Source organism: Helicoverpa armigera, chromosome 12 (assembly GCF_030705265.1).
Source record: "Helicoverpa armigera isolate CAAS_96S chromosome 12, ASM3070526v1, whole genome shotgun sequence".
Taxonomy (NCBI): Eukaryota; Metazoa; Arthropoda; class Insecta; order Lepidoptera; family Noctuidae; genus Helicoverpa; species Helicoverpa armigera.
Window position 1 is genome coordinate 5,230,105 of NC_087131.1, and position 25,572 is coordinate 5,255,676.

General features: G+C 34.5%; 2 protein-coding genes across 2 annotated transcripts in view; one reads left to right on the top strand and one right to left on the bottom strand.

Annotated features, from left to right (window-relative positions):
• The first annotated feature begins 978 nt into the window (after nucleotides 1–978).
• LOC110373797 (coiled-coil domain-containing protein 12) lies at nucleotides 979–3,088 on the top strand. Its single transcript, XM_021331162.3, has 3 exons — nucleotides 979–1,315; nucleotides 1,801–1,921; nucleotides 2,875–3,088. The coding sequence occupies exons 1-3, from the start codon at nucleotides 1,167–1,169 to the stop codon at nucleotides 3,085–3,087; spliced, it is 483 nt and encodes a 160-aa protein (XP_021186837.2). The 5' UTR covers nucleotides 979–1,166; the 3' UTR covers nucleotide 3,088.
• A 446-nt stretch (nucleotides 3,089–3,534) lies between these two features.
• The window catches only part of LOC110373790 (carbonic anhydrase 7), a 30,094-nt gene continuing 8,056 nt past the window's right edge, over nucleotides 3,535–25,572 (bottom strand). Inside the window, exons 2-7 of the mRNA XM_021331150.3 lie at nucleotides 9,348–9,389; nucleotides 7,614–7,778; nucleotides 6,090–6,228; nucleotides 5,746–5,851; nucleotides 4,664–4,891; nucleotides 3,535–4,088 (exon numbers count right to left, since the gene is read on the bottom strand). Coding sequence (XP_021186825.3) covers nucleotides 3,828–4,088; nucleotides 4,664–4,891; nucleotides 5,746–5,851; nucleotides 6,090–6,228; nucleotides 7,614–7,778; nucleotides 9,348–9,389 — 941 coding nt within the window. The 3' untranslated portion in view covers nucleotides 3,535–3,827. The remainder of the gene's footprint in view (nucleotides 4,089–4,663; nucleotides 4,892–5,745; nucleotides 5,852–6,089; nucleotides 6,229–7,613; nucleotides 7,779–9,347; nucleotides 9,390–25,572) is intronic.

Genomic DNA, 25,572 nt, shown 5'->3' on the forward strand with positions numbered 1-25,572 from the left:
CTAAGAATTTATACTTAACGACTATACAAAAAAGAGTTACATTAGGTACAGTGCCGCTTGTATTAAGAACAACTGACAAAAAATACTCTGCCTACTCAAACAAAAACAATAGACCTATTTTCCTGCTCTGTGACTGAGCTCACAACTAGGCTACTTGGTAAGTATTTGCATCACCATCATCCTCCCGCCCTTATCCCAATTTTATTTGGGGTTCGCGCAGCATGTTTTCATCTTCCATACTCTTCTTTCTGCCGTCATCTCGCAAATAACATTTGAAAGTATTTACATGTTATAGTGGAAGATTATAGAAAATAAATTAATAATGCTACCGCACGACTGCATAAGGAAATTTTATACCGGTAGCCGTGTTTGCGATAAAAACGTCTAAGACTAGGTACACATTCACCAATAAATGTTTTTACACGTGCTAAAATAAATTAATCCTATGCTTCAGAAAATCATATAAATAACCTAAATAACACTAGATAAATGTAGGTAGCGGTGTCCCCAAGATTATTTTACTTTTTGCATGTAAGAAATAGGCACAGATTACTTAGTTGAAACAGGTAGAAGTAGAATAGTACTTACATTTATTGAACGACTCACGATATTAACACCACTTTCATATTACTACTTTTACACGTTCCACACCAAAGGTTCCACACATTAGTTATTTTATTTATTTAAAATGAATAGCGAACAAATAAACGAAGAATTATTTTGCTCTTTTGTTTTTCCCGCTCTTTTTTATTGTCTATGTTCGCATCAACTAAAATAGAGCTGGCCGAGTAGTGCTTGTGCATTATGCTTTATCGCTTGCAATTTATATGTGTTTATTTATATTTGCATAAAATAAATTAAATAAAAAGTATGAAATTGAAGAATAAATATGCAAATGATCGGAGAAAGATTTTAAATATATTTCTTTACAGTGTTTATGATTAGAATAGTCTATGGTCAACATTTAAAAAAGTCAAATGTCAATCATCGTTGTCAATGTCAGAAGTTTGGGGGCTTTGGGGTTTTCGTAAACAAAATCATTAATATTTGTTAAATTAAATATATTAAAATAAGTATTGAAAGAATCTTTCTTTTTCTTAGAGAAAAGATTTGCTACTACAATATATATTGCAGATTAGGAAACCAATATTAGATCCTAATTTGCTATGGTTATCATGGATACAGCGGGAGGTGTTGGAAGCTTAGAAGAACAAGCACTCAAAAGAAAAGAAAGGCTTAAAAACCTTAAGCGTAAAAACCCTACAAGTGAAAGTTCAAACAATGATACGCCCAGTGAGTTTGTGCCACTTCCAAAGTAAGTTTCGTTTTTTAATGTTTGAGGTTATAAAGTTCAAACTTTGTATGTTTGTTGAATACTAGTAGTGTTTTCTAGAACAGATTTTCTATTCCAATTCCAAATTTTAATTGGGTAGTGGGTGTCCGTTACTATATTATTAAATTCGCCCATACATTATACCATCACATTAACATCAGCATCACTACGTAGTATAAAACAAAGTTGCTTTCTCTGTCCCTATAACCCTATTTATGCTAATTGTTTAAAACTACGCAACGGATTTTTATGCGGTATTTTCTTTTAATAGATAAGAATGATGAAGGTGGAAGGTTCATATGTATAATAATTTTTTTTTTTCCTGTAGTGTATTTAGAATCAGCATTGCACCCGTGCAAAACCGGGACGGGTTGCTATTGATCAAACAATCAAATAGAAATCTGGTATTTTGTTAGTTCTGGTATTTGTAGAGAACATTATTATCATATTCTTTCTGATTATTTCAGGCCAAAATTCAGAAGTTACAAACCGCAGGATGAGACGCTTCAGGAAGCCAAGTTAGAGGATGCTGAACCAGCGGCCGTAGAAGCTGAAGTGAAGGAACTACTTGAAGCTGGCAAGGAGAAGGTAAACTAAACAATAGGGTAGTGTCCAGGGTCGAAATAATGAAATAATATTTAGTCCGCTTTTTAGATAATCAAAAAATATTGGATACGTATTTTTTCTTTTTTTAATTAAACATAAAATGACAAAGATAATACACTTCAAAAATTAGGAGTGGGGGCCTTTTACGTCACAGTGTCCTGAAAATTGTAGCAACTTGTGACGTCACACTCAACTTTAACACGCTATATCTTAACAAGTTCTGATCCAATTTAAAAAAGAAAAAATACGTATCGCTTAATTTTGGACAATCTACAAGACGGACTAATTATTATTTTTTAGGAAACTAGCCTATTATCGTTAGAACTATTTACATCATTACTGCACTATAATGAATATTGCGTAGAATTGTGTGTAATAAAAAGGTACACTGGTAAAAAAAAACTAGTCTACCTTTGATTGGTGACAAAACACCTAAGATGTTAAGTCTGCCATTGTACAAAATGTGCAAAAAGTATGAAATTAATAAATAATATGTATAGTATGCTATTGGTAAATAAAAAAAGACACAATTAAGCTTTCTCCATAGGTAGAACTTTTAAAGACTAACTTGCATCTGGCCATGGAAATTTATTAATTTACTAGGCTGTAGAAATGTTATAAAGTTAAAGGATTTGATTGAATCTCAGGTTCAAGTGATTGGATTTGTAAAATTAAGCTACATTATACCTATGTTACCTATGTATTAGATTTGCAAAGATTTTCTTAACCACTTATACCTGGTCCCATAAAACAAAAAATGATTTGTATTGCTTAGGGCATACACAAACATAAGAAATCAATCTTCATTTTGACAAATTGGTAACCACGATTTACGTTTAGAATCACCCAGTAGATCTGTCAGTTATTATCATTACATATATGATTTCATGAATGTAATCATCAGAATTGTAATATAAATATTTTTGCATTTCCAGATAGTTCTACAAGATTTAGATATCTCAAGTTTAGCACCACGTAAACCAGATTGGGATCTCAAAAGGGATGTGGCAAAGAAATTAGAGAAACTGGAGAGAAGAACACAAAAGGCAATAGCAGAGCTGATATGGGAAAGATTGAAACAAGGTAATGAAGATAACTTGGGGGCCATGGTAACTATGACTGATAATAGAGCCACTGAAGAAGATTGATCTAGTTTTAAATTAACAACATAGTTTTTAAGATATCAGTAAAGTAAAGTAATTAAGGTATAACACTTTTTTATTTTTGTACATCTTGCTTTAGGGTAGAACCCAGACAGAAATTAATTTTACAACAAAAGAAACACACCTTTATTTCAAGTGAAATTTATTGCACAGAACTTCAATTTCACACTATTAGTTTAATATCACAGAATACAATAAATAGGGCACAATTTTATATTCATTGTTATAAACAAAATTGGAAATCTCAGTCATAAAATTTTATGTGTTAACTAAATTAAACATTTTAGTTTCATTTTACCTGGCTGTTATGAATATAAGATTTTTAAACCTACATAAAACCCAATTTGTGTCAGTAAGCAGTATTATTTGCTATTTTAAAGTTCTCTTTATTCACTGACAAACATCAAGTGCGGTAATTCTTTTTGAGGAAGCATTAAACTGACAACACTGAGTAACTAAAAACATCTACAATGCATACAATCTTCTCACAACTACATGTACCTTCCTTTAATATATAAAGAGTAATTTCATTTCTATCACATAGTTCATCTATTATGAAGTTATTAAATTAAATTATAAATAATTCTCTTTATGCTCATTCCATCACATACACACAACAAATATTAAATTAGTGACATTGTTTAGTAACAAAATCTTACTACCCTATTGATATACAATATCTAACAGTAACGAAATGTAAACCATATTTAGCTGAGTAAAGATTATCACAAGCCAAATGACATCAATAAAGTAAGGCAGATTGTATTTAAAACTGTAGGAACTATACTATGAGCATTGCTGCGACCCTTTTTTCTCCATTGAGGGTGTTTAGTTGTGGTTTCTTCTTGCTCATCAATCTCGTTGTTGTACAAATAGTAGTCTTTGTCAATATTGTAGAATACTACTCTGTCGCCGATTGGTTGAATTGGCCTGAAGTTGTGTGTGATCTTCCCATGTGATGATCTTATCTCTCGGAATGCCTCTATCTGTGGACATAACAATGCAACGTGTTAATGAGTATGTGTCACGTGATACATGCTTGTTAGTTATACCTGCATAGGAAAAATAATCATAATGAATATAACCGCTTCTTTATTATACCAATCTCAGATTTCCCATGTGTACAAGTTTACTGTATTGTTCGTTATCAAAGCACACAATTATACAGACATTATAAATTGCGAAACTATAAATGTCATGCACTATTGGCCCTTAGGGGCCAGTGTTTTTGTAATACCTAACTGACAGTTTAAATTTTCATGCATAAAACAATTTGGAAAGTAGCTTCTATATTTTAGTGAAGGTCTTCGAGTTTCGTGTATTACAGAGGTACATAATTTTAAAGAAATTAATAATCTGCCCATTCCAAGCAACACTCATCGTCACTCATCACTTTACTATCTCACATAAAAAAAAATAAAAAAATACCGATTTTATCTCACAGGTCCTAAGAGAAACACTGACTGCTAAATAACTATGTTCATTCGCAAAAATATGTAATTCATTTTTTTTACTGTTTCCATAGACAGGCTACGAAAAAGCTCTTGCTCATTTATTTTACCTGTTCATGTGTGAGCCTGATTGGCTGTTCAAAGTCCAACCAGGTGACGACTTCAGAGCAGGGCGGCGTTGTCAACGAGCCTTGGTACGTGAAGTATCTCTTGAGGTCGTAGGGGAGAATATGAAGGAATGAGAACGGATGGCTCATCACCACGCTGGTGTAGGGCTCTGTTACGTTCACCAGCGCCGATGTAATATCATCGTAAGCCGGGTGTTGGTGACGGTCCAACTGAAATGGTAGAAAATAAAAGTTAAGTATCAAGGCGTAATATTTCATGTAATTGGGGTTAAAGCTTATCAAGGAAAAGAAGGAGGAAATTCTTTGTTGGTAACACAGCGTTTAGCTCGACAAATAAGCTATTGTCACAGAGCACGAATAATTATTTTATAGACAGTAATTTTTATTAGTGATACTCATAGGTACTCAAATAAATACAATTAAAACTTCATACTTGAACAGGGTTTAGGGCCTGAAACTATAACTAGTAAAAAGTTTAGGGCTATAAACTAAACCAGCGTACCGTAAATCTCATTCACTTTCGATCATTGACCGTGACTTCGGATTCGGAAGTCACGGCTACCGCTCGAAAGTGCTCTATTCTGAAACTACGGTTCAGCGCGCTGCGTAGATCAAAAGTAGGTCTACAAAACGAACAAAAACTATCGATGCGGTACTAATAATATCTACCTACATTCCTATTCTAATCACCCGTAACAATGATCACGAGTATTTTTTATTATATAATGTGAATGCAATTGTTCCGATGCGGCGGACAGCCAAACGTCATGAATTAAAGACGAAATACATTATATTTATCCATCGGTAATCATATCATCACATTTGGCAGCCAACTGCCTACAATCGATCAATGCTTTTAGTTTGCACGTGCATGCAGCAATAGGTAAGTAGGTAGAATCTATTTATTCGAAAACATCTAGGTACTCCGTGGGCGTTTATAGTACGCTAGTTACGTCAGAATTTCGCAATAAAATTGATATAGGTATATCTACTTTCATGTGACAATACCTAAGCCAAAATAGGAGAGACTCCGTAACATAAGAATCAATGCATGTTAAACTGACCTCATAAAAGAATGCGAGGACAGTCAAGCCGTCTGAATGCTTCACTGCCTCCACAGCTGACTGGTACTCCTCTTTAAAGAACACCATGTGCAACTCCATCGGGAAACTGAAATATTTAAAATTGCATTGTTAGTTACACCTTTAAATGATCTCAAAAAAGATTCAAGTGCCATGTCATTAACATTACGAATATATTAATTACTCAGAATGCATAAAATTCATGTTTATTAAACAATTAACAATTATTATATAATGGTATGTACTGTACTCAAATGTGATAAAGGACATGTTTTAGTCTGGTAGTCTTTGGAAAAAAATATTTTTTTAATATTCATTGATATCACCTTCTGTGGTTGATCTTGTCTTCGGAGCCAAAGGTGTCGTTGTCCCCCCAATGGAAGTGCATCTGGCTGAATATGTAGTCATCACTGAGCGGCCCTCCCCTCACCCGAGGGTGTGGCTCATTCTTCACCTCTATTAGAACTGTAGAAAAATTTATTTTAATTAGTTTGGGCAGTTGCAGTTGTAGATCTTATGACATTTATGAGCTATCTAGAGAGTAGACTGTTCTTTATGTATTTAAGTATCCGTCACCTTTCAAAAAAATCAAATGAATATCGAAATGCCTATCCTCGCTCAGCCTATTGTTAAGGTAGAGTATCGCTTTCATTTATTAGTAGATATCCATAGGATATCTTGTCTATACTGTTTGTGTAACACAAAACAGGCCCTAGATTATTGAACTAATGTTGATACTGGCAAATTGTCAGCCACTTCTAGCACTGAACCTTGACACCATCTCTAAATTGAATCGCGATAGGCATGAACTTTGCTTATCTATTATTATCATTCATACCTATTTACACGCTTATTTAAAATCAATGAAAAAATACAATAGATATTAGTTTGGCAAAATCGAGAGAAATCGTCCTAACTTGAGTAAGCAGGCTAATGTTTGTAGAGCGGACTGTCAAAGCCAATTGTGAAATATTCATTTTTTACCTTTAGAAACCGCTTTATTCTAATTACAAAATATTCAGGAAGATACAGACTGCGTCCCTTTTTACAATTTATGGCCGGCAATGTTTTTATGCTAACATTGTTTATGATCAAACACATTAAACATAGTTATACCTTTATATCTCTTTGGATATGATAGATCTACAGGTTCCAATCATCGTAAACTAGGTAAATTGCTATCAAGTATTTACATTACAATACATTTAATAACCAATTCATCTGTGATACAACAAAAAGCATGACTCCATCGCCCATAGGACGTTGGTCATGCATCGAGTCATTTAAAAAGGGGCTCAGCTGTATGCAACTGTATGTAAAAGAAACAATAGGTAGGTACCTACCTACATACAGGTACGATAACGAAAGTCAACAACATTTAATATCAACCCGAACCTACCAATCACATGCGTAACCTAATCATAGTTTCAGGTGTAAAAATGAAGTAGTGAACTTTAAAGTTGAATGTTTCATACATTGTGTGTGGTGCATTTTCATACTTCACAGAATCGGATCGATCAGACAATTATTACATCCTATGTTCCCGTATCCCCCTCATGTTAACGAACGAGTCATCACCAATGTTGTTATTTTAATAAGGTTAAAGTGCCTATGCACTTGGAACAAAAACTATAAGTCTATGTGAGCTGCCAGTATTCCAGGTAACAATTTGAACTTAATATGGTGGGGTCACGTCAACCGCTCAACCTTCAGTAGCCTTGTACGACATCCACTGGAAGTGTTTTTATATTCACTGTGAACCGAGTCACAATAGGCGTATCTAAGTATGTATTTCGTGGTCCGGACCGTAAGTATGTCTTAACACCTTTCTGTGAAAAATTCGTAAGTACCTGTGTGTCCATTGTTGGTGACGTGAACGTCATCAATGGAATCATCGAAGCCTACGAGCACGAGGTCGGGTAACGTGACATGCTTTACTCGCAGCACGTTGATGTTGATGGGGCTCTGATGCTTGCCGGCGCACTCTCGGTACCTTTCACCCCAGTATTGAGGACCTGGAAAAAAAATAGCAGTCTTATAGCATAACTATCTAAATGCTGAAGATTTGTGGGAAGAAACTCTTAAGGAATAGCTCGTGGTGTGTTGTAAGTAGATAGGTACTCTACCGTAATAAAGACCCATGAAAGTAAGCAACAATCCATATTGAATGCAGTTGTGTGATACAATGATGGGTTTTAACTGTTACAGATTTTTCTTCCTGATTTCTCTTATAACAGCCACATGGTTGCGCATAAAATATCGACTAATATCCATAGAAAATAGTTCCGTCGTTTTTTATTATTTCTAACACGCAAACACTTCACCTACGTCAAAACCTTCATTCGGACAGGCCAATTAACAATTGGATTTCCCATTTGCTAAACTAAACATGTGCAATACAACGGAATTTATGAAACAACCCAATATCTATAAAAACAAGGTATTTTTAGATCTGTAATCTAATCAATAAACACGGGTATATAATTACTCCTAATTGCCTAAATTAAACACAGCCTTGTCATTTGCATTCTATTCGCAAATAATTCAGTGATAGTTTGGGTGGAGTTAATTCGATCATGACATAAAAAGCACGGTAGTATGCAATTTCATTGTTTTTTGTAAAACAATGTGTACTAAGTTACATAATGTAATTGTAGTCTTCATGCTAATTTTACTTTGAGCGCAACAGGCAAGTTGGGCCAAGGGCTCGTGTTTATTTTTTGAGTAACTTCACGGTTAGAGAAATTTCCTTAACAGGGTAGGTACCTATGTTCGAAGTAGGTATGACTTAACTTACTATGGACGGTAGGTAGGTTTACCTATAACTGCAAAATCAATTTCCATAGAGCATCACGCAGAATTATGCCGTAGCTCTAATGTTAGGTCTAGAACCTGCGCCTATTTTTTTAAAGAAAATAAAACAAACTGTGTTGTTTAGGTACCAGTCTATTTATATATCTACTTCATTTTCCATCACTGATTCAAGGAAATAATTATAAGAAATCGTGCATGTAGGTACCTACAAACTATGACACATACTAATTTTGCAGTTAAAATAGAAACCATTATGTTTAGGTACAACTCACTGCATCTGAAATGCATTGATATTTATAGGTGCAGGTGGCTACTTTGTTGCTAGGAAAGTAACTACTTATATAACTCGAATGGGCCCGGGAAATTGGCATCTAGTAATTAATGGTGGCAGGTGTTACCAGCTGCTAGTCACAGGTGTCCCGAGATTTCCTACTGTTTTATAGATAGGAACTAGGAACTCGCAAATAAATCATGGTATTTCTTGTTCCCTTTGACTCTATTTTCCGTAAAGATAGCCGGATAGAATAAGTACAGGCTAGGTTGCCTACCATTATTTCAATGCGTTTGAAATCTAGATTTCGCAAAACAAACCACAAATTCTACTTTTGTTGGCGAGTTCTTTAGAAGTAATCGAGTTGCCATCAAGGCAAGGCTGTCAAAAATGTAAACTGATAGGTACACCAACCAACACCAATTAAGTAGAGCAATACGTGAATGTAAAGTGCGTGATAGCCTCGATATACGTAATAAAAAAAGTAATTATTTCTTACCGATATTGCCATCATAGCCAAATTCTTCGCCATGCGTGAGTTCTGCAACAAAAAAAAAACGAATAAAATAATTAAATTGCATGATATAAGTTTAACTATAAACATTACTTTGCACATTCGCCTATACGGTGGAGGCTCTACATAGTTCATTCATAGACCGTGCCTACATACATATAAGGTAACTACTTATTCATAATAATGATAATTCAGAAGCATGGCAGGTGCTTTGTTGTATTTTATTTACAATCATGATAAGAATCATTAGAGAGATTACTTTAACGACCACAGTAGGAAAATTATCAATATGATGCAAACAAAGATCTAAACGTTTTATGACTGATGCAAGAAGTAGGTACTTAAGAGTTCAATTTTATTAGCGTTGCACCTTCTAATTAGAATTCGTTACGACTGTACCTTATAGTAACCAGTTAATCGATTTTAGTGGAGCAAACATTTAATTGGATAGATCATACCTACTCAAAAGCTGCTCAATGATTATCTACAACGATTTTAGGAGAGTCATTTAATTCAATATCTTCTTCTTGTAAGTAGATTTAGCCTACTTATCTAAGTATGTATCTTTATAATGTAGAGATTTATTGAGAGATAGCTAGGTACATAATCTGTGTCATAAAATACACTAGTACAAACAAACAGTAGGTATTTAGCGGTGGAGCCAGTTCAAGCGTGTTTTGCCTTTGTGTACCTTTAACAACGGAACATTGTCATTATACTTATTATCAAATGGTCCATGGGTTTCCTGAATACAACACAAACATAAATAACTTGTTGCTGTTGGTTTACACTAGGGCGCTTGCTTGAAATGCACACATCCATTATAACATGACGGAAAACCACTTCCGAAGGCAATTACCTAAGTGCAATGAAAGTCAAGAACATCAGCAATTGAAAGTGTCTAACGACAAACTATAATGGGATATTGATATAAGTCCACTATATCTAAAAGCATTCATTTACGTAACTGCAATAGTAGGTGATCGCTTATCTGATCATTATCCAGTTCAACATTTTATTCTTTAACAATCTTTCTTTAATAGTTATTTGTTATACAAGAGTGCAAAGTTGCTTTTTAACCGCGGGCTCAATTTTGGTGACCGAGCAAGCGAAGAGAGCTGAGCGATAGCGAGGGAATCAAAAGAGCACAAGGTGAAAAATCTTTGCACTCGAGTGCAACACGTAACTTTTCATCCCACCTCATCGAGGAAATTACTAAATGCAAAAAAACAAAATGGCGCGCACATACGAGTATCAAATTAAAAAGAAGTACCTATTAAAGTTCACTTATTTGAAAACTCAGTTTAAAAATGAAACGAGGTCAAAAATCTATGTAAAAACAATAATAAAAATTACTTAATTAATTGAATAATTATTTTAAGCAGTATTTTATTTGTTTAATATGTATTTGTTTAAAAAGTCTTATCAAGATTGTCACAAATGGAGTATTGCACACGATGTTCTAAATTCAAATCACTTTGCCGCTCTAGAGGATAAAAACGGCTTTTGCGCTCAGATATCAAAGGGTAAAACTACTCTTTCCGAGATGGTGGGATGAAATAGTTATTTGTTATACAAGAGTGCAAAGTTGCTTTTTAACCGCGGGCTCAATTTTGATGACCGAGCAAGCGAAGGATTCTAAAATTGAAACACGAGCGTAGCGAGTGTTTCAATAATTAGAATCCTGAGCGACAGCGAGGGAATCAAAAGAGCACAAGGTGAAAAATCTTTGCACTCGAGTGCAACACGTAACTTTTCATCCCACCTCATCGAGGAAATTACTAAATGCAAAAAAACAAAATGGCGCGCACATACGAGTATCAAATTAAAAAGATGTACCTATTAAAGTTCATATATTTGAAAACTCACTTTAAAAATGAAACGACGTTAAAAATCTGTGTTAAAACAAAAATAAAAATTACTTAATTAATTGAATAATTATTTTAAGCAGTATTTTATTTGTTTAATATGTATTTGTTTGAAAAGTCTTATCAAGATTGTCACAAATGGAGTATTGCACACGATGTTCTAAATTCAAATCACTTTGCCGCTCTAGAGGATAAAAACGACTTTTGCGCTCAGGTATCAATGGGTAAAACTACTCTTTCCGAGATGGTGGGATGAAAAATTCTTTAACAAACAAATATTTCCTAAAGGATATAGGTACATACCTAAGTAAATATTGACCATCTTTTGGTCGTTCTTAAATAATTAAAAGTTATCTTTTCATTCACCTCTCCAATTTGGTATGACATAACTTTATTAAGATCGATTCCATACTAGGTAAGTATTTAAGTAATTTTGAAAATGTCGTAGATCCTGCGCTATTGCACCGTAAAAGTCTTTAGATTTCGATTCCGCATTTTAATGCTTGTTAGTTCAAATAACTATCATTATTTGCTAAGGCATTCTACCATCTTCAGTATCAAAGGCTTTCCACATTTGCAATTATCTATCCATAAAAGTCGGTGTGCCGGAACTCGGATAAATATCATGAATATCCTCAGTTTATGAGTCTACTACTTGAATAGCATCTGTTACGATCCAGGTATGTAATCAAAACGGGATTGCATACGGAAGAAGGAAAGGGTTTTGTAGAACTATCAGGTGCATAAGGATGTAGACGGCTAAGTCACTAAATTTAAAATGAGTTCGCCTTGAGGAGTACGATGTCTTCTTATTCACCTTGTTTCAGCGGCTCAAGGTTTCAATCAATCTTTTTTTTATTCCACAACTTTTTAGGGCGACCCAGAGATGTTCTTGGAGGCCGTGAATTATTACACTAGGAAAATATAATATTTTTCTGTAGCCTTCTGTACCCAAATGAGACCAACTCCAGATTAATCGCATGATAAGAAGCGGCTGGTATCAAAAGTCATGTGAATTTTGGCATTGTCCAGTTCTCATTTCAATTTTAATCAGTGATAAAATATTCACGGTTGTTTGACATAAAGGTTCACTAAATAACAAATTGATTTGTGTAAACAAAAATTATACCGTAACAACTAGTGACGCGTGTCATACTCATTGATAAAAATAAATTACTCAAGACAATAATAGCTTTAGTGACCTTTTACAACTGCCAATGTCCATGGACATGCGAAACTATTTAGCACCCGTGAGATCCTAAGGTACAGGTGCCGCAACGCAATTAGTGGGTGGGAATCCTGTTGCACCGAATGGATTAGAGGTCAATCGTGGGCATGTCTATACGAAGGCACGCTTTCACTAACCAGGCTGTCGCTTTTGAAAGTCCAAATATACATACAATGACAATATTGTTTATTATTTACGCCGTGTCTCGTGTAAAGGATGAACGTTGTTCTGAATGGACATAAAAGGCGATTGTCTTATGACGCGATGTGAAAACGTGAAACGTGTACAGTTTCGCATTGTTTTAATTCGTTAATTGGCATAGAAGTAGCGAAGGTCCCAGAAACCAGTCAGGGTGTACCATGCCAAAAGAACATAGGTTTTGTTCTATTGTGTTATTCTTGTTACCAGTGTTACGCGAGCCTCGTTGTAGTTACATGGTTGTTAGTTTGCCTTGGCGGCTGTTCAAAGTTTGCCCTCATTATCAAGGATGTCTTACCGATATCGAACCTATTTAATTTTAATTATGGGTTGGTTGACCGACTTCAAAGCCACGAAGTAAAGAAAGCTTTAAATTAAAGGTTTTTATCGGAATTCGTAATGTTGTTATACCTATCTGTCACATTTCTGTAGGTGAGATAGTAAGTATTAATAAATGGTTAACTAAGAACCTTTATTGTATTATTAATTAATTGAGTTGTTTATATCCTTTGGCTACTGTTTCTTCATCTTGGGCACAGTCGGCCTTGTTGTATTGCAAATACTTAACTCACAGTTATCGATCATTAACCTTAGCGATCATACAGTTTTATTCCAAAGACTGACCAGACCACTCCGTTCTGATTAGCACTTACCTCTCTTGAATATGCAGATTTGATTTTCTAAATTGAATACGGTGAAGTTTAATCTTATAGGATAAAAATAATGTACCTAAGCAGGTACCTGAATTTCCAATAAGACCAACAATGTAAATGTAGGTAGGTACATATCTACATAGCTAACTAAACTATTAATTATTTCACACCCAAGCCATACAAAATTTAAATGGTCATACAAAATCAGGCTGACGGAGTAAACAGTTCTACTTTAAACAAAGCAGTAAATAGAAAACTAACATTAGTAAATGGCATTTACTAAACAATTTGTAGCGTTATGTGTAATTTTGTTTGATATTCCACTAGTAATTTCAGTAATCACATCAAATTGTCACAATTACCAGCTATCGAATGTCAATTTTATTTGCATTATTTCAGGCGTAATTTGTTGAACCGCAAATGTTATGAGAAATAGGCTTCGTGCTCGTTGTTAAAATACGTCACTGCAGTTATAAAACAAATCAATGTTTGGTACTTACACGGCACGGCATACACTGTCATGAATTAAATAGCCTACTTAATTGTGCTCCGTCCTTTATACTCAGCAAATGTTACGTGACGCTCATCGCATTATTTACTAGTTCATTTCATTTTGATTTATGACCGTGGACAGGAAATTCGTTAAGAGACATGCATCTGTTTCATCTTGAAATCATTTGTTCAGTGATTCGCCTAATTAGTTTTAAATATACATAGAAACAAATACTTGGCTCGATGCGACTCGGAGCCGGTCGGCGCCGCTCGACGTTGCTCCACGTTATTGTTACGATTGTTGGCGTTCCCTACATCTACATTCTCGAGATCACACGAATTCATAAACTTGGCGTGATTATCTGATGCTCTTGATTGCTGGCAGTTCGCCTTCAGCTGTCCCGTCCGCTTTTCCTTCTTTGGCATCCTCACAAGCAGACACTAGATAGACAGCGCATTGCTCATTGGTGCTCGCATCTTCACAACATTTGCGAAAGCGCTTCTTTCGGCAACTACAAGGTCTCGCCTCGGGGACAAGTAGGCCAAGGCACCTTTATCAATGATCTCCCTTAGTGTTTCAATGACAAATTACCTTGAAAGTGAGACGGAAGGTAGTTCGTACTCCTAGAGGTGCCCAATGGCTAAACGTCATTAGACATTCCAAGTTACCTTCTAATTAATGCCTTTATAGGAAATCTTCAAGGTTCTGCAATGCAGAATAAAATGTTGATTGTTTAAATTAGAATGCTCACTGACATCTTATTAGTATCAGAAACTGTTTAGTGCCAGTCTACCATAATTATCAGTTTTCAAGAAGTTACTTACAATTTATTTATTTTGAAGTACTAAAAGTAAAAGTTAATGTCGTGGAGCACGACTTGACAACTTTTAAGTTACAATTATCTCCGCTCGTGAAGACGACAGTTCATAAAACCTGCGTTGAGTAATCACGACTCTCCAATGCAATATCTGCACCATTTTCTGGAAATGCCCTTTACGACACAACGCGACGACTGGTTGCATAAAATTCACATGTTTTATTTTACGTTACACTTAACAACTTAAGTAGGTATCTGGCTGGATGTGGTCTCTCCACATTTACCATATAAGTATTATATTGTGTAAAACCAAAATAAGTAAGCAGTTACTGGGAAGATCTCATTTCTAGCTTTATAGTGTAAGAGATGCCTATTAATAATGGATAGGACCTGATGATGATTGATACTGGTATCAATGTTAACGACATAAAGTAATGTTATTCCATTACCATTGATATATTTGCATTTCTGCTATTAGTTGCAGCCGTTAATTCCACGCCATAAACCTTATGATATACAGGTGTAATTGTTTCCGTAGAGGTAGGAACTATGAAGCAAGTTGCGGTCCGTTAGTCAAGTTCAGGCGACGACGACCTCTGAGCCTCATTCACTGCACCACTTACAAAACATTGTCTGCATACAGATGAAGAGGTAGGCGTGACTTAACAAAAGTGGTTCCAAAAAATTCCGAAGTGCTTTCAGTTCGTGTTACGTATGTATTTAGGTTTGTTTTATTCATAATCTTGGAGAATGTTCTACGCATAAATTATGTGCATAGTTAAGTTTAAAATCGTGAGAATGAATATCTTCTAAAATAACTAGGTACCTAATTGGCAGATTCTTGAGAAATATAAAATTAGCAAAATTTTATGGCATTCTGCTTCCATAAAATGTTCCATATGAACTTTGTACTTTGAAATCATAAAAACGGTTATGGTTACATAAGAAGTCAGATTTATTTTAATGCACAGATTTTCTGACCCGATAAGAAAATTTGCCTCAGATATATTTCTTTGCAATGAAGGGATTATTTTTAAAATCATATCTTCATAACATGTTACGCGGCATAAAGCTATAACAATAGGTACCTGAGTCATTTGCTATGTTTTGGTGTTGACACACTGCACTTGAGCATGGCTATCTACAATATAAAGTTTATAGGAAACATGTGTGAGACAATGTGAACTACATTTCGTAAACATTCTTGCGTGCTTGTGATTCATATGATAGCACTATATCGTGGCACTTTTACTATGTATCATACTACGTTTCTCGTTAATACTATCTTTCAGGATACCGTTAAGAGGTTTGTACAAATATGTAATATTTGTCATAGACTCATCGTAGTGATTAATTGAATTGACTCAATGATACAATATGATATGAAGTCTGGGCATCTGAAACTCAGGAAAGTTGTGAATGACGTAAGTCTCTAGGCAACTTAATTAAGATTTGCAGAAAATATCGAATTACTGACAGTAATATGAATTTGTTAAATAGTTTATTTAAATACTTTCATGAATATAAAAAATCTAAATATTCTACTGAATTCTAGAAGAACTACATATGTTGAAATTCAAGAAATTAATATCCACTTTTTAGACAGTTAGAAACATTTTAATATTAGAAAGTGACATTAGAAATTTTATAGAGCATAAAAAATATGTTTATCCTAAAAATATACAAATGTAACTAGCTTATATTGTCACTTTCTCATACGGTACTAAATTGTTTACTGTGTGTTACAATTATTCAAAGTAGTTTTCAAGGAGCAGTATTTTACTTTGGAAACTAAATTCACTATTACCTAATATGTATAGAAAAAAACTATGTTCCTATTTTCTAAGGTAATTATAATGTATATTAAACTCTTAGCTGTCAATTATACCTTTCATACTACGTAGATTATTAGCTAGAGGAAAACGAAGCTGGTGTATTTAAAAAAAAAAATCGCTCGAAAATACCGTGGTAAAAAACAGGTGTCAACGAATAAATAAGAACTATGGTATTTTTACCAACTGTGCACAAAACTTTTACCCTTTTAATAAACACGCCAGTAGGTAATCAAAATTAAAATCTGTGAAAATTTAGGTATGGCTATTCCTTTCATTTTCCTGGTAAGCACAACTTCAACCCCTGATTATTAATAACTCTTCGCTACTATGGAAATATTTGCCTAAATTCAGTAATTTTCCTAACGAGTTCATAATCACTGGAATACAAAATCCGATAGGCAGATGTACCTATCCTTGTATAAGTAAATCAATTTCGCTGTCATAGACATAATTGAGTGACGTAATGCTCCTCATTAGTCGCTAGGCTAAAACATGGCTGGCACTGACGTTGTTAACTTTAACAAGACTGATCATATTTTATGTTAACTTTCAATGTAAAGTTGACCTTCATACCTGTAACGTATGTACCGAAATCGCTCCTATAAATTAAACTTCTTTGTTTGTTTCAATATAGCTAACAATCGTAATATAAAAGCTATGATTGCCGTTGGTTCGTGTCCAACTGACATAAATTCTTTTTATGGTCGTTGGATCTAAGCGTGCAGCGCCAAATATACGTTTAATTATAACATTTAAACTGCAGTACACATTAATGCAGTTTTGTACCTACATGCATTCGGACTTACAGGAAACGATAAAAATGTTTATCTCTTTTATCAACATTGAGATTGATTGCACGAAAAGCCGGTGTCTCTGAATGGTACTCAGAAGCCGTCATTGTTACAATTCCAGGTTAGATCAGGTGAGAAAACTCTGAGACTATTGCTTGTGATCACAAACCTACAGCTCGTCCAATATAAAGAAGATTGAGACCTAATTCTACATTACAACAAAACTGTGTAGATGTTCACATTGTGCCATTGCCAAGTTGCATGTTATATAGTACTAAAGTATCAATGGTAGCTAATAGAGTAATTTACTGCGAGCACTAGTAGAAATGGTTAGTTAGGTGAAGGCAATATTTAATTACATTTGATATCGATATTATAAAATTGCCACTCAATGCCTTTCCCTGCGTGCAGATTTTATTACGGAAATAAATATCAACTTTATTTTACCATTTTATATGTGTCTGATAATAACGACATTTCATATAATAAGATTATATGAGTCTGATAATAATAACATCCACATAGTAATTACAAAAATACGAATCAATTAAAAATTATTTTGCATCAAAGTATGTTGAAACTGAAGGCAATGAACGCTAAAGGAATTCTTGGCAAACGATTACTTTACAGGTTCTTTTGCAATATTGCAGTTTTCGCCTACTTACCAACCCGAATAAGGATTATACGCTTTGTCAAGCAAAGCCTTAATAAAAATTAATGACGACATCTGACATTCAAAATCCATACAACCTCAGTTTACTTTAATAGTTATGAATTCATGTATTAGATATTATTTCGTAATTACGACATATTTACATAATTATGTAGTACTTACAACAAATTTGTTTCGTACAATTTCGACGATTGACACGTAACAAAAAAACTAAAAGGCATTATTATTGTATTGTCATTTTATTTTGATAACAATATTCCCACAGAGACAGAGTTTCAGAAATGTTGTTGGTTTAAAAAACAGCATTCAAAAATGGATTCCGAATCAATCCTCACAAACGTGGATTTCAATTGGTTGAAAGACGCCGGAAAGTGCGAGTGTGAAACCACAACCTTTACCAAATGTTCAAAGATAGTACCGTCAGCATAAGAAGTCGCTTGTGCTTAGTTATTAATCTTCTTCTAAAGTAATTTTCATATCACCTTGATTGGACTTGGTCGTTCTTCGTTTCTTCGTTTCAGAAGACCCTTAGTTGAGTGTAGGTCAGTATGTCTAATGATAATGAATTTAAAAACATATTAAAGTTAGTCATTTCCTGTATTTCTAAAGCAGAATAAATCTAGTTCCTCTGTATTCTCAGGATCCGTAATGGATCATCACAGAAACAATGGAATTATTTATCTTCGAACCTATCTTTGACATATCTAAATACCTAGTTAGGTATCACTGGTGCAAGTGTAAGCCAACTGATTAACGAAGCGATCTAGGCTAGGTTTGTTTGTTATGATTTCAAACGCGTTTTCATTACCGTTTTACAGTTACTGCCGATTGAACATCGATTGTTAAAAGTTCAATGTAATCGCTTTGTTTATCAAATAAGGGGGTTAATTTCCAAAATATTTTATACGATTTGTAAAAAGAAGCTTGGGTAATGAATACATTTCAATAAGAGTAAGAAAAGCTAGTTATCTTTAACAAACCTTAACTTATAATTATAATTAAATTGAGCAACAATTACTGAAATATATAAATACATATAATCCCCCATTTGTGTTAAATATTTTTCAATTTAGGTACAACAATGAGAAAAAAACACTAAAAAATTAAAAACAATAAAACGGAAATAAAATTAAGTAGGTACACCTTATTTACCACAAACATTTTACGGCTTTATAAAACAAATGGAGACCGTAAAACCTTATTTAACTCGAAGTTTGTTTGGCCACCGAACTGTGAAATCAAAGTAATTATCTTTATATTCATAATATATTTAATACGCTGTCCATACAGGTATTCACGGTATGTAAGAGAAATAATTACTCACACAATTGTCCTTTTATTTTCATGAATATTGTAATAAATGCATTTACATTGTCACTAACCAAAATATCAATATTATTTACAAAGAATAATGTAGGTGCTTAATACAGAACAATGGTATACATTGTAAATTTGAAGGAATCAATGAGTAACAAATTCCCTTAAGACTGTTATTTACCTGCCTTATAATTCATGTCTGTAAAACTGAATAATTAACCATTGTTTCATTCCGCAAATATGTTCATATCTGGTTGATCTGTTAGACAATCATCTATTGTAATTTACTATATGAACTTGTGTTATGTATGGATATAGCTAATGAGGTGCTTACGTCTATCTTACACATTTTTTTCTAACATTTATACCAACCGCATTTGACGCAGATATTCGTATTTTACTTACGCAGGTTATTTTTTATTGTCCTTTAACTAACGCACTTTGTGAATTAAAATGAACTAAAAATAATTTACGTTGTAAAAAGATTTTATCAGTATTTGCCGACAGCTCATTTTTATCTTCAAAACTGGTTTGGGAATATTTAAGTAACCCGAATTACCTATATACATATTTTTTCATCACAAAGCATATTTAAATATGAGGCCGAGGAATTTGGGAATTATTATAAGTGGTATTTTTTGACAGCTCATTTGTAAACTGACAAAATAATGTAAATAATGTGTCATTTAACTTAATCCTTCACAGTGAATTATGATTATGAAATAAAAATTACGTAAATTGCGAAATTATATACATAGGCAACGTACAGACACAAACCGAAAAAAAGCTAAATATGTACATAATGAAGTAATTATTAGGTAACTTCTAGAAAATTAATAAACTTTAAGACGCATATTCTTTCATGTTTATGTTAGGAAAGAACAAAGGAATTAGTTAAATGAGCACCTTTCTTTCATATGATATATTCTCATTATTACGCACGACACGTGTTTAACACCGTGTGACGTTATAAAATTTATGATTATTTGTATTGAGTTAGCATTATAACTCGCCATAAAAACAGTTCATTGTAATTTATTAATTGTGATAACATTTTGTTTAATAGCAACATTTAGCGAGACAGGCACGTGGCAACTGCTTGTTTAATATTCCCCTCATTAATTAGTAATCAATCGTGATGCAGGCTATACGAACTTCCACGTATGTAGTTATAAGATATTAGGTAGGTATTTAAATATAGCATGTATGTAGAGGTCATGGAGAACAAAATAACGAGTGGAGATGTCATAATGGAAAATCTCCTAAGAAAATAGGTCGCCAATATGCGGGTACTTGGGAAACGAGGTAACTGTCTCCGCCCTTATACGCCCTTCTTTGGAAGCCACCCATTTTTTACCACTTTGTCAGATGATTCAAGGATCCCTAACGCCTCATTAGTTTACTAGTAACTGATCGTTTTGGTCATCGTGTACGGTACACCAAGCAAGGCGCTTGACCTACCTGACTTATAGCATCTCTGTTCTTATTCCTTCCTCCGACGTAGAGATACTACGTGGACCACATCTTGTGTATAGGAAGATATAATTAAAACCAAGTACACACAGTAGTAGAATCAAATAAAAAAGTAAATAATAACGGTTTTTATTGGCATGTGGCATGCGATTTTCCAGCAACTATGTTATTAGATACTTATTAATCGATTTGTTATTTCCAGAACTGCTTTATTATTAGTCTGATGTCTGCAACGAGGGAGTTTAGTGTTTACATTGGCACATTCGTTTAATATTATATTAATGTACAAAATACCTAATTAGTTAAATCGACTCCATTTTAAATGCTTCTGATTTTCAGTTACAGTCTTTTATTATCGTCCCATTGCTCGGGCATAGGCCTCCTGTCACATAGAGACTCTCTTCACTCTCTGTGTGTTACCGTACACAATTGAATAAAAAGCTTACCGCCATATCTGTGTTCAGGCATTTACACCTACAATTCAAAATTTCCTAATTTTAAATCATACAGTAGTTTCGACATTTAATTCTAACTAAGTTCAAAATAAATCTTGCCACATTACGTAGATGGAGCTGCTTTAAACGAATTTTATTTTTAAGTTATTCTATTACACACAAAAAAAACCATAGCTTCTTTAAAACATATCTGTAACACCTGGTTAAAGAACCGGTAGGTCTTTAAGATCCCTGTACGGAATATATCACGGATGTGACGAGAATAGATTATCTTTATGAAATATAGTGTCCGGTGGCAAGCCTGACTCAACGTCATCATTAACCTCTGCTTCTATGTAACCACAGCGTTTATAAAAACTTCTATAGGTGTACCTCAGTGAGCGGCTTGTTCCCACTTACTCCATACCGATTGTTTCTTGTTAGCAAAGTTTTTATACATTTCATCCATTTGGGGTCGAACAAACATTTTGTAGAGTAAAATAAATAAATTAAAGTATACCTTCAAATTCCTTCCTTGACACACGGCTCCAAAAGATTTTGTGTAGGTATCGTCAGCAAAATATCAATAAGTTCATATATTTTGGAGCTCGGGGGACGAATTTCGTTATTTTTAAAGAATTGTTTTTTTTTCGCTTTGCATCCGTTTGGAACGATTTTGTGGAGCAGGTGGGAACAAGCCCAGTAAGCAAGTGGAATATTCTATTTTTTATTAAGTATTTCATGGCGAGCATTTACCACAAGGATCATTGACACGTAGTCATGTCCTCGCCAGATTTGGGAGTAGGTACCTAGTAGTAGTAGCTACTTAGAAAAAAAGTACAGTTTGGTAAACTATTTGTCGTGATATAACTCAGGTGTTCGATGTAAAGTGGGTTTTTACGTTAAAGATTTATTCATCTGGTAAATATTGGTTAAAATAAAACACTGTTTACCTACTTATATCGGATCTATTGCTTATTGCAATTTTTTTATTTTTTTAATAATTATGTAACAAAAATATATTTTAAATTAATATTTTAGTGTAACCTACGTACCTTCTACCTGTTTCACACTGGCAGCTTAGTATAAATAATTGGAATAGGACGCATGAGTAGGTACTGTGAATCCAGTAGATGTATTTATGTGATTCAACGTTTGATTCAAAAACTATTGAACTGTATATTTAAGGCCCTAAGCAGACGTGACAACCTTATAACATATTTTTTGCAGTTAAAATAGACGTGTCAATGGGACTCCAACGCAGAGCAAAAACTAAAATCAATACACTTGTCTTTCTGAAGTCGGTGCCACAAAAAATATCATAATGATCTACTGGACTTGATGTCAGATTGTCTTTATTATTATGTACCTACGTAGTTATAACAAGAGCAGTATCTCTATTAAGTATAGATTCTTAGAAATAGTGATTTATGGTTTTTTTGGTGATAATGTATAAGATTACCTACCTACAGGATTTAACATATGCATAAAACGTGCACTGTAAAACCATAGGTTATGCATCGGTAATGTGTAATTATTCAGTGGTATGCAAAAATAACGTTACACTTTTGTCTACGTAATTATAGGTCAACGGAATCATAGCGCGATCAATATGGGATATAAAAGTTAAAAGTTTACACATAACCGCGATAGATGGCGTTGTTACTTTCTGAATCGCGCTATGGTTTCGTTACCTGCGATAGTATGGATGTCGGAGAATTTAATTTTTTTGTGTGAGCAGCAAGCACTGTGGTTTACTTTATTATACGCGCTTAATTAGTATCCCAGTGTTTTAATTAATCACCCTCTCCCAAGTCGACCTTCGTTCATGGTCCTTCGAGCCGGATTGGCCGCGAGTGTTGTGGCGGGTTCCGGAGGTGGTAGAAACTACCACCCTACGCTTCGATACTGGGCAGTGGATCGCTGTCCAGAGCAGCCCTTCAGTGGGTACCAGGTGAGAGGTACCCGGAGCTGGAGGTGGAAGACCGGTTGGCGCAGGGTGCATCCAGTGGAGCGTGGTGCAGCACTACTGGTGACAGCAGCAGCCGGAGGGACGAGGCAAGGGAGGAGAGCAGGAAGGTGCAGGGCGTGGTCACAGGGGGCGCCACTGGTGTGGCGCAGTACATCGCGACGTGACGTCATCAGTGTCAGTGAGTGTTTGGTGAAAAAAAAATCGTGAGTACTTTTTCAATCTTATTCTGGAAGAATCTAATAGAAAAGTGCATTAGATTTGAACTTTATTGGAAAAATAACTTAGAATTTGTATGTGATTTTGGACTTGTAATATTTTTTAAGAATAAGTGGTTTGGACGGGGAACCTATGCCCGAATTTGTATAGAAATTGAACTCAAAAAGACTTGTAAAATTTTCGTTGGAATTTAAGTTTGTGTTCGGAACAAGTGCGAGAAGATAACTGATAAGTTAGTGGACATTAAGTTATTAATAGTATTAGAACATTATTATATTCTTCCACTCTTTGTTATTTGTGCTGTAGTATTTAGATTTCATTATTTGTGTAATTTCTCATTATTTGTGTGTGTATACGTATAATATTGTGTTTACAAAATGGATTCGTTTATGGATATCCAAGAGGACGTAAAAATCAAAATTGATAAGGCTATGATTAACTTTAAAAAATGCCCAAAAGATCGACTCACTATATCGTATATTGAAACACGCTTAGAAAGTTTAGAACAACTATGGCAACTTTTCCAAAGTACACATGTTAAAATAATAAGCGAAGTTAAAAAATCAGATCTGTACAGCTCTAAATATCATAAAGATTGTGTTTACGACGAGGTAGAGGAATTATATGTGCAATTTAAAAGTACTCTGAAAGAGCTAATAAGAAAAAACAAATGTGTATCTAGTAATGACAATGATAGTAGCCCGGGCCATAGTAGTTGTAAAGAAAATAATAGCTTTCGGTTACCAGAGGTTAAGATACCAATGTTTTCTGGTAAATATCAGGAGTGGTTGACCTTTAGAGACTTGTTTATGGGATTAATTCATAAAAATAATAAATTGAACGATGCACAAAAATTATATTATTTAAAGGGATATTTAACCGGAGAGGCGGAACACTTATTAAGAAATGTACAGGTGACCGCAGATAATTATAGTACAAGTTGGACAAAATTAGAATCCATGTATAATAATAAGAGATTTTTGGCAAACGGAATAGTTAAAACTTTATTTAATCAAAAGGCCATAATTGGAGAGTCCGCAACGGATATTAAAAACCTTTTAAGTACAACCACTGACTGTTTAGAATCAATAAAAAATTTAGATATAGATCTTGCCTCAATTTTGATTATACACATTATCACTGAGAAGCTTGATAAAGTAACTAGAAGGGCATGGGAGTTGAAGGTATCATCTGATCCTAAGGACGACCTTCCTACTTTCGATGAACTGAAAGAATTCCTGGTTAATCGATTTAGGGCTTTAGAGAATCTAGAAACGAAAGTAGAGAGGGTTCCAAAGACTACACGGGCATTACATGTATTTAAAGATAAAGGGGTATCTTGTGCCTTTTGTACAGGTGAGCACAAATTAAGTTCATGTCCAAAATTTATTAAGGAAAGTACGGAAAATCGGCGAAACTTTGTTCTAAAGAACAAATTATGTTTCATCTGCCTGCTCAGCAACCACTCTGTTAAGTTTTGTAAAAACACTCTCAAGTGCCAGGTGTGCAAACGCCGCCATCATTCATTGTTACACCCACAAGGTGTTGTAGGGTCGGAAGTTGGTGAGGGTAGTAGTGCTGCTCGCGCGGAAACCTCATCGGTAACTTATGAGGGAAATAAGGACGCTAATCAAGCGGAGGGATCAAAAACACACGTAGTCTCATGTCTTGCGACAGGAACCAGGAAAACGGTTTTATTGACTACCGCTTTAATCAAAGTGGAGTCGAAAGACGGATCGTATAGGGTTGTTAGGGCTTTACTCGATCAAGGATCGCAAGGTTCGTTTGTGACAGAATCCACGGTCCAGTATTTGGGACTACATAAAACACCTTCAAAGCAGGTTGTGCTAGGTGTAGGTGGGGACAAAAGTGCCACGGCCAAGTCCAGCGTAATTCTCACATTGAAGTCTAGAATAGACCCAAGTGTTGTCATTAGGGTTAATGCGTTCGTCCTGAAGTCGGTCACAGCTCTTCTCCCATCTACGAAAGTAACCAGGGTAGAATGGGTAGACTTGACTGATGATGACTTGGCTGATCCAGAATATTACAGGCCTAATAAAATTGATGTTTTATTAGGTGCTGATGTCTACAGCCAGGTCATCCAGGAGGGTATTAAAAAGAATGTCACTGGGACATTATTAGCTCAGGACACTAAATTAGGGTGGATATTGTCGGGTACCTTGGATGTGGACCAGACAATTAATTCACACATTACCGTGATGCACTCCAGGGTTGAAGGTGA

Coding starts and splice junctions, on each gene's coding strand:
- LOC110373797 (XM_021331162.3), top strand. CDS start 1,167: ATGGTTATCATGGATACAGCGGGAGGTGTTGGAAGCTTAGAAGAACAA. Junction 1,316..1,800: donor GAGTTTGTGCCACTTCCAAA/GTAAGTTTCGTT, acceptor TGATTATTTCAG/GCCAAAATTCAGAAGTTACA. Junction 1,922..2,874: donor TTGAAGCTGGCAAGGAGAAG/GTAAACTAAACA, acceptor TTGCATTTCCAG/ATAGTTCTACAAGATTTAGA.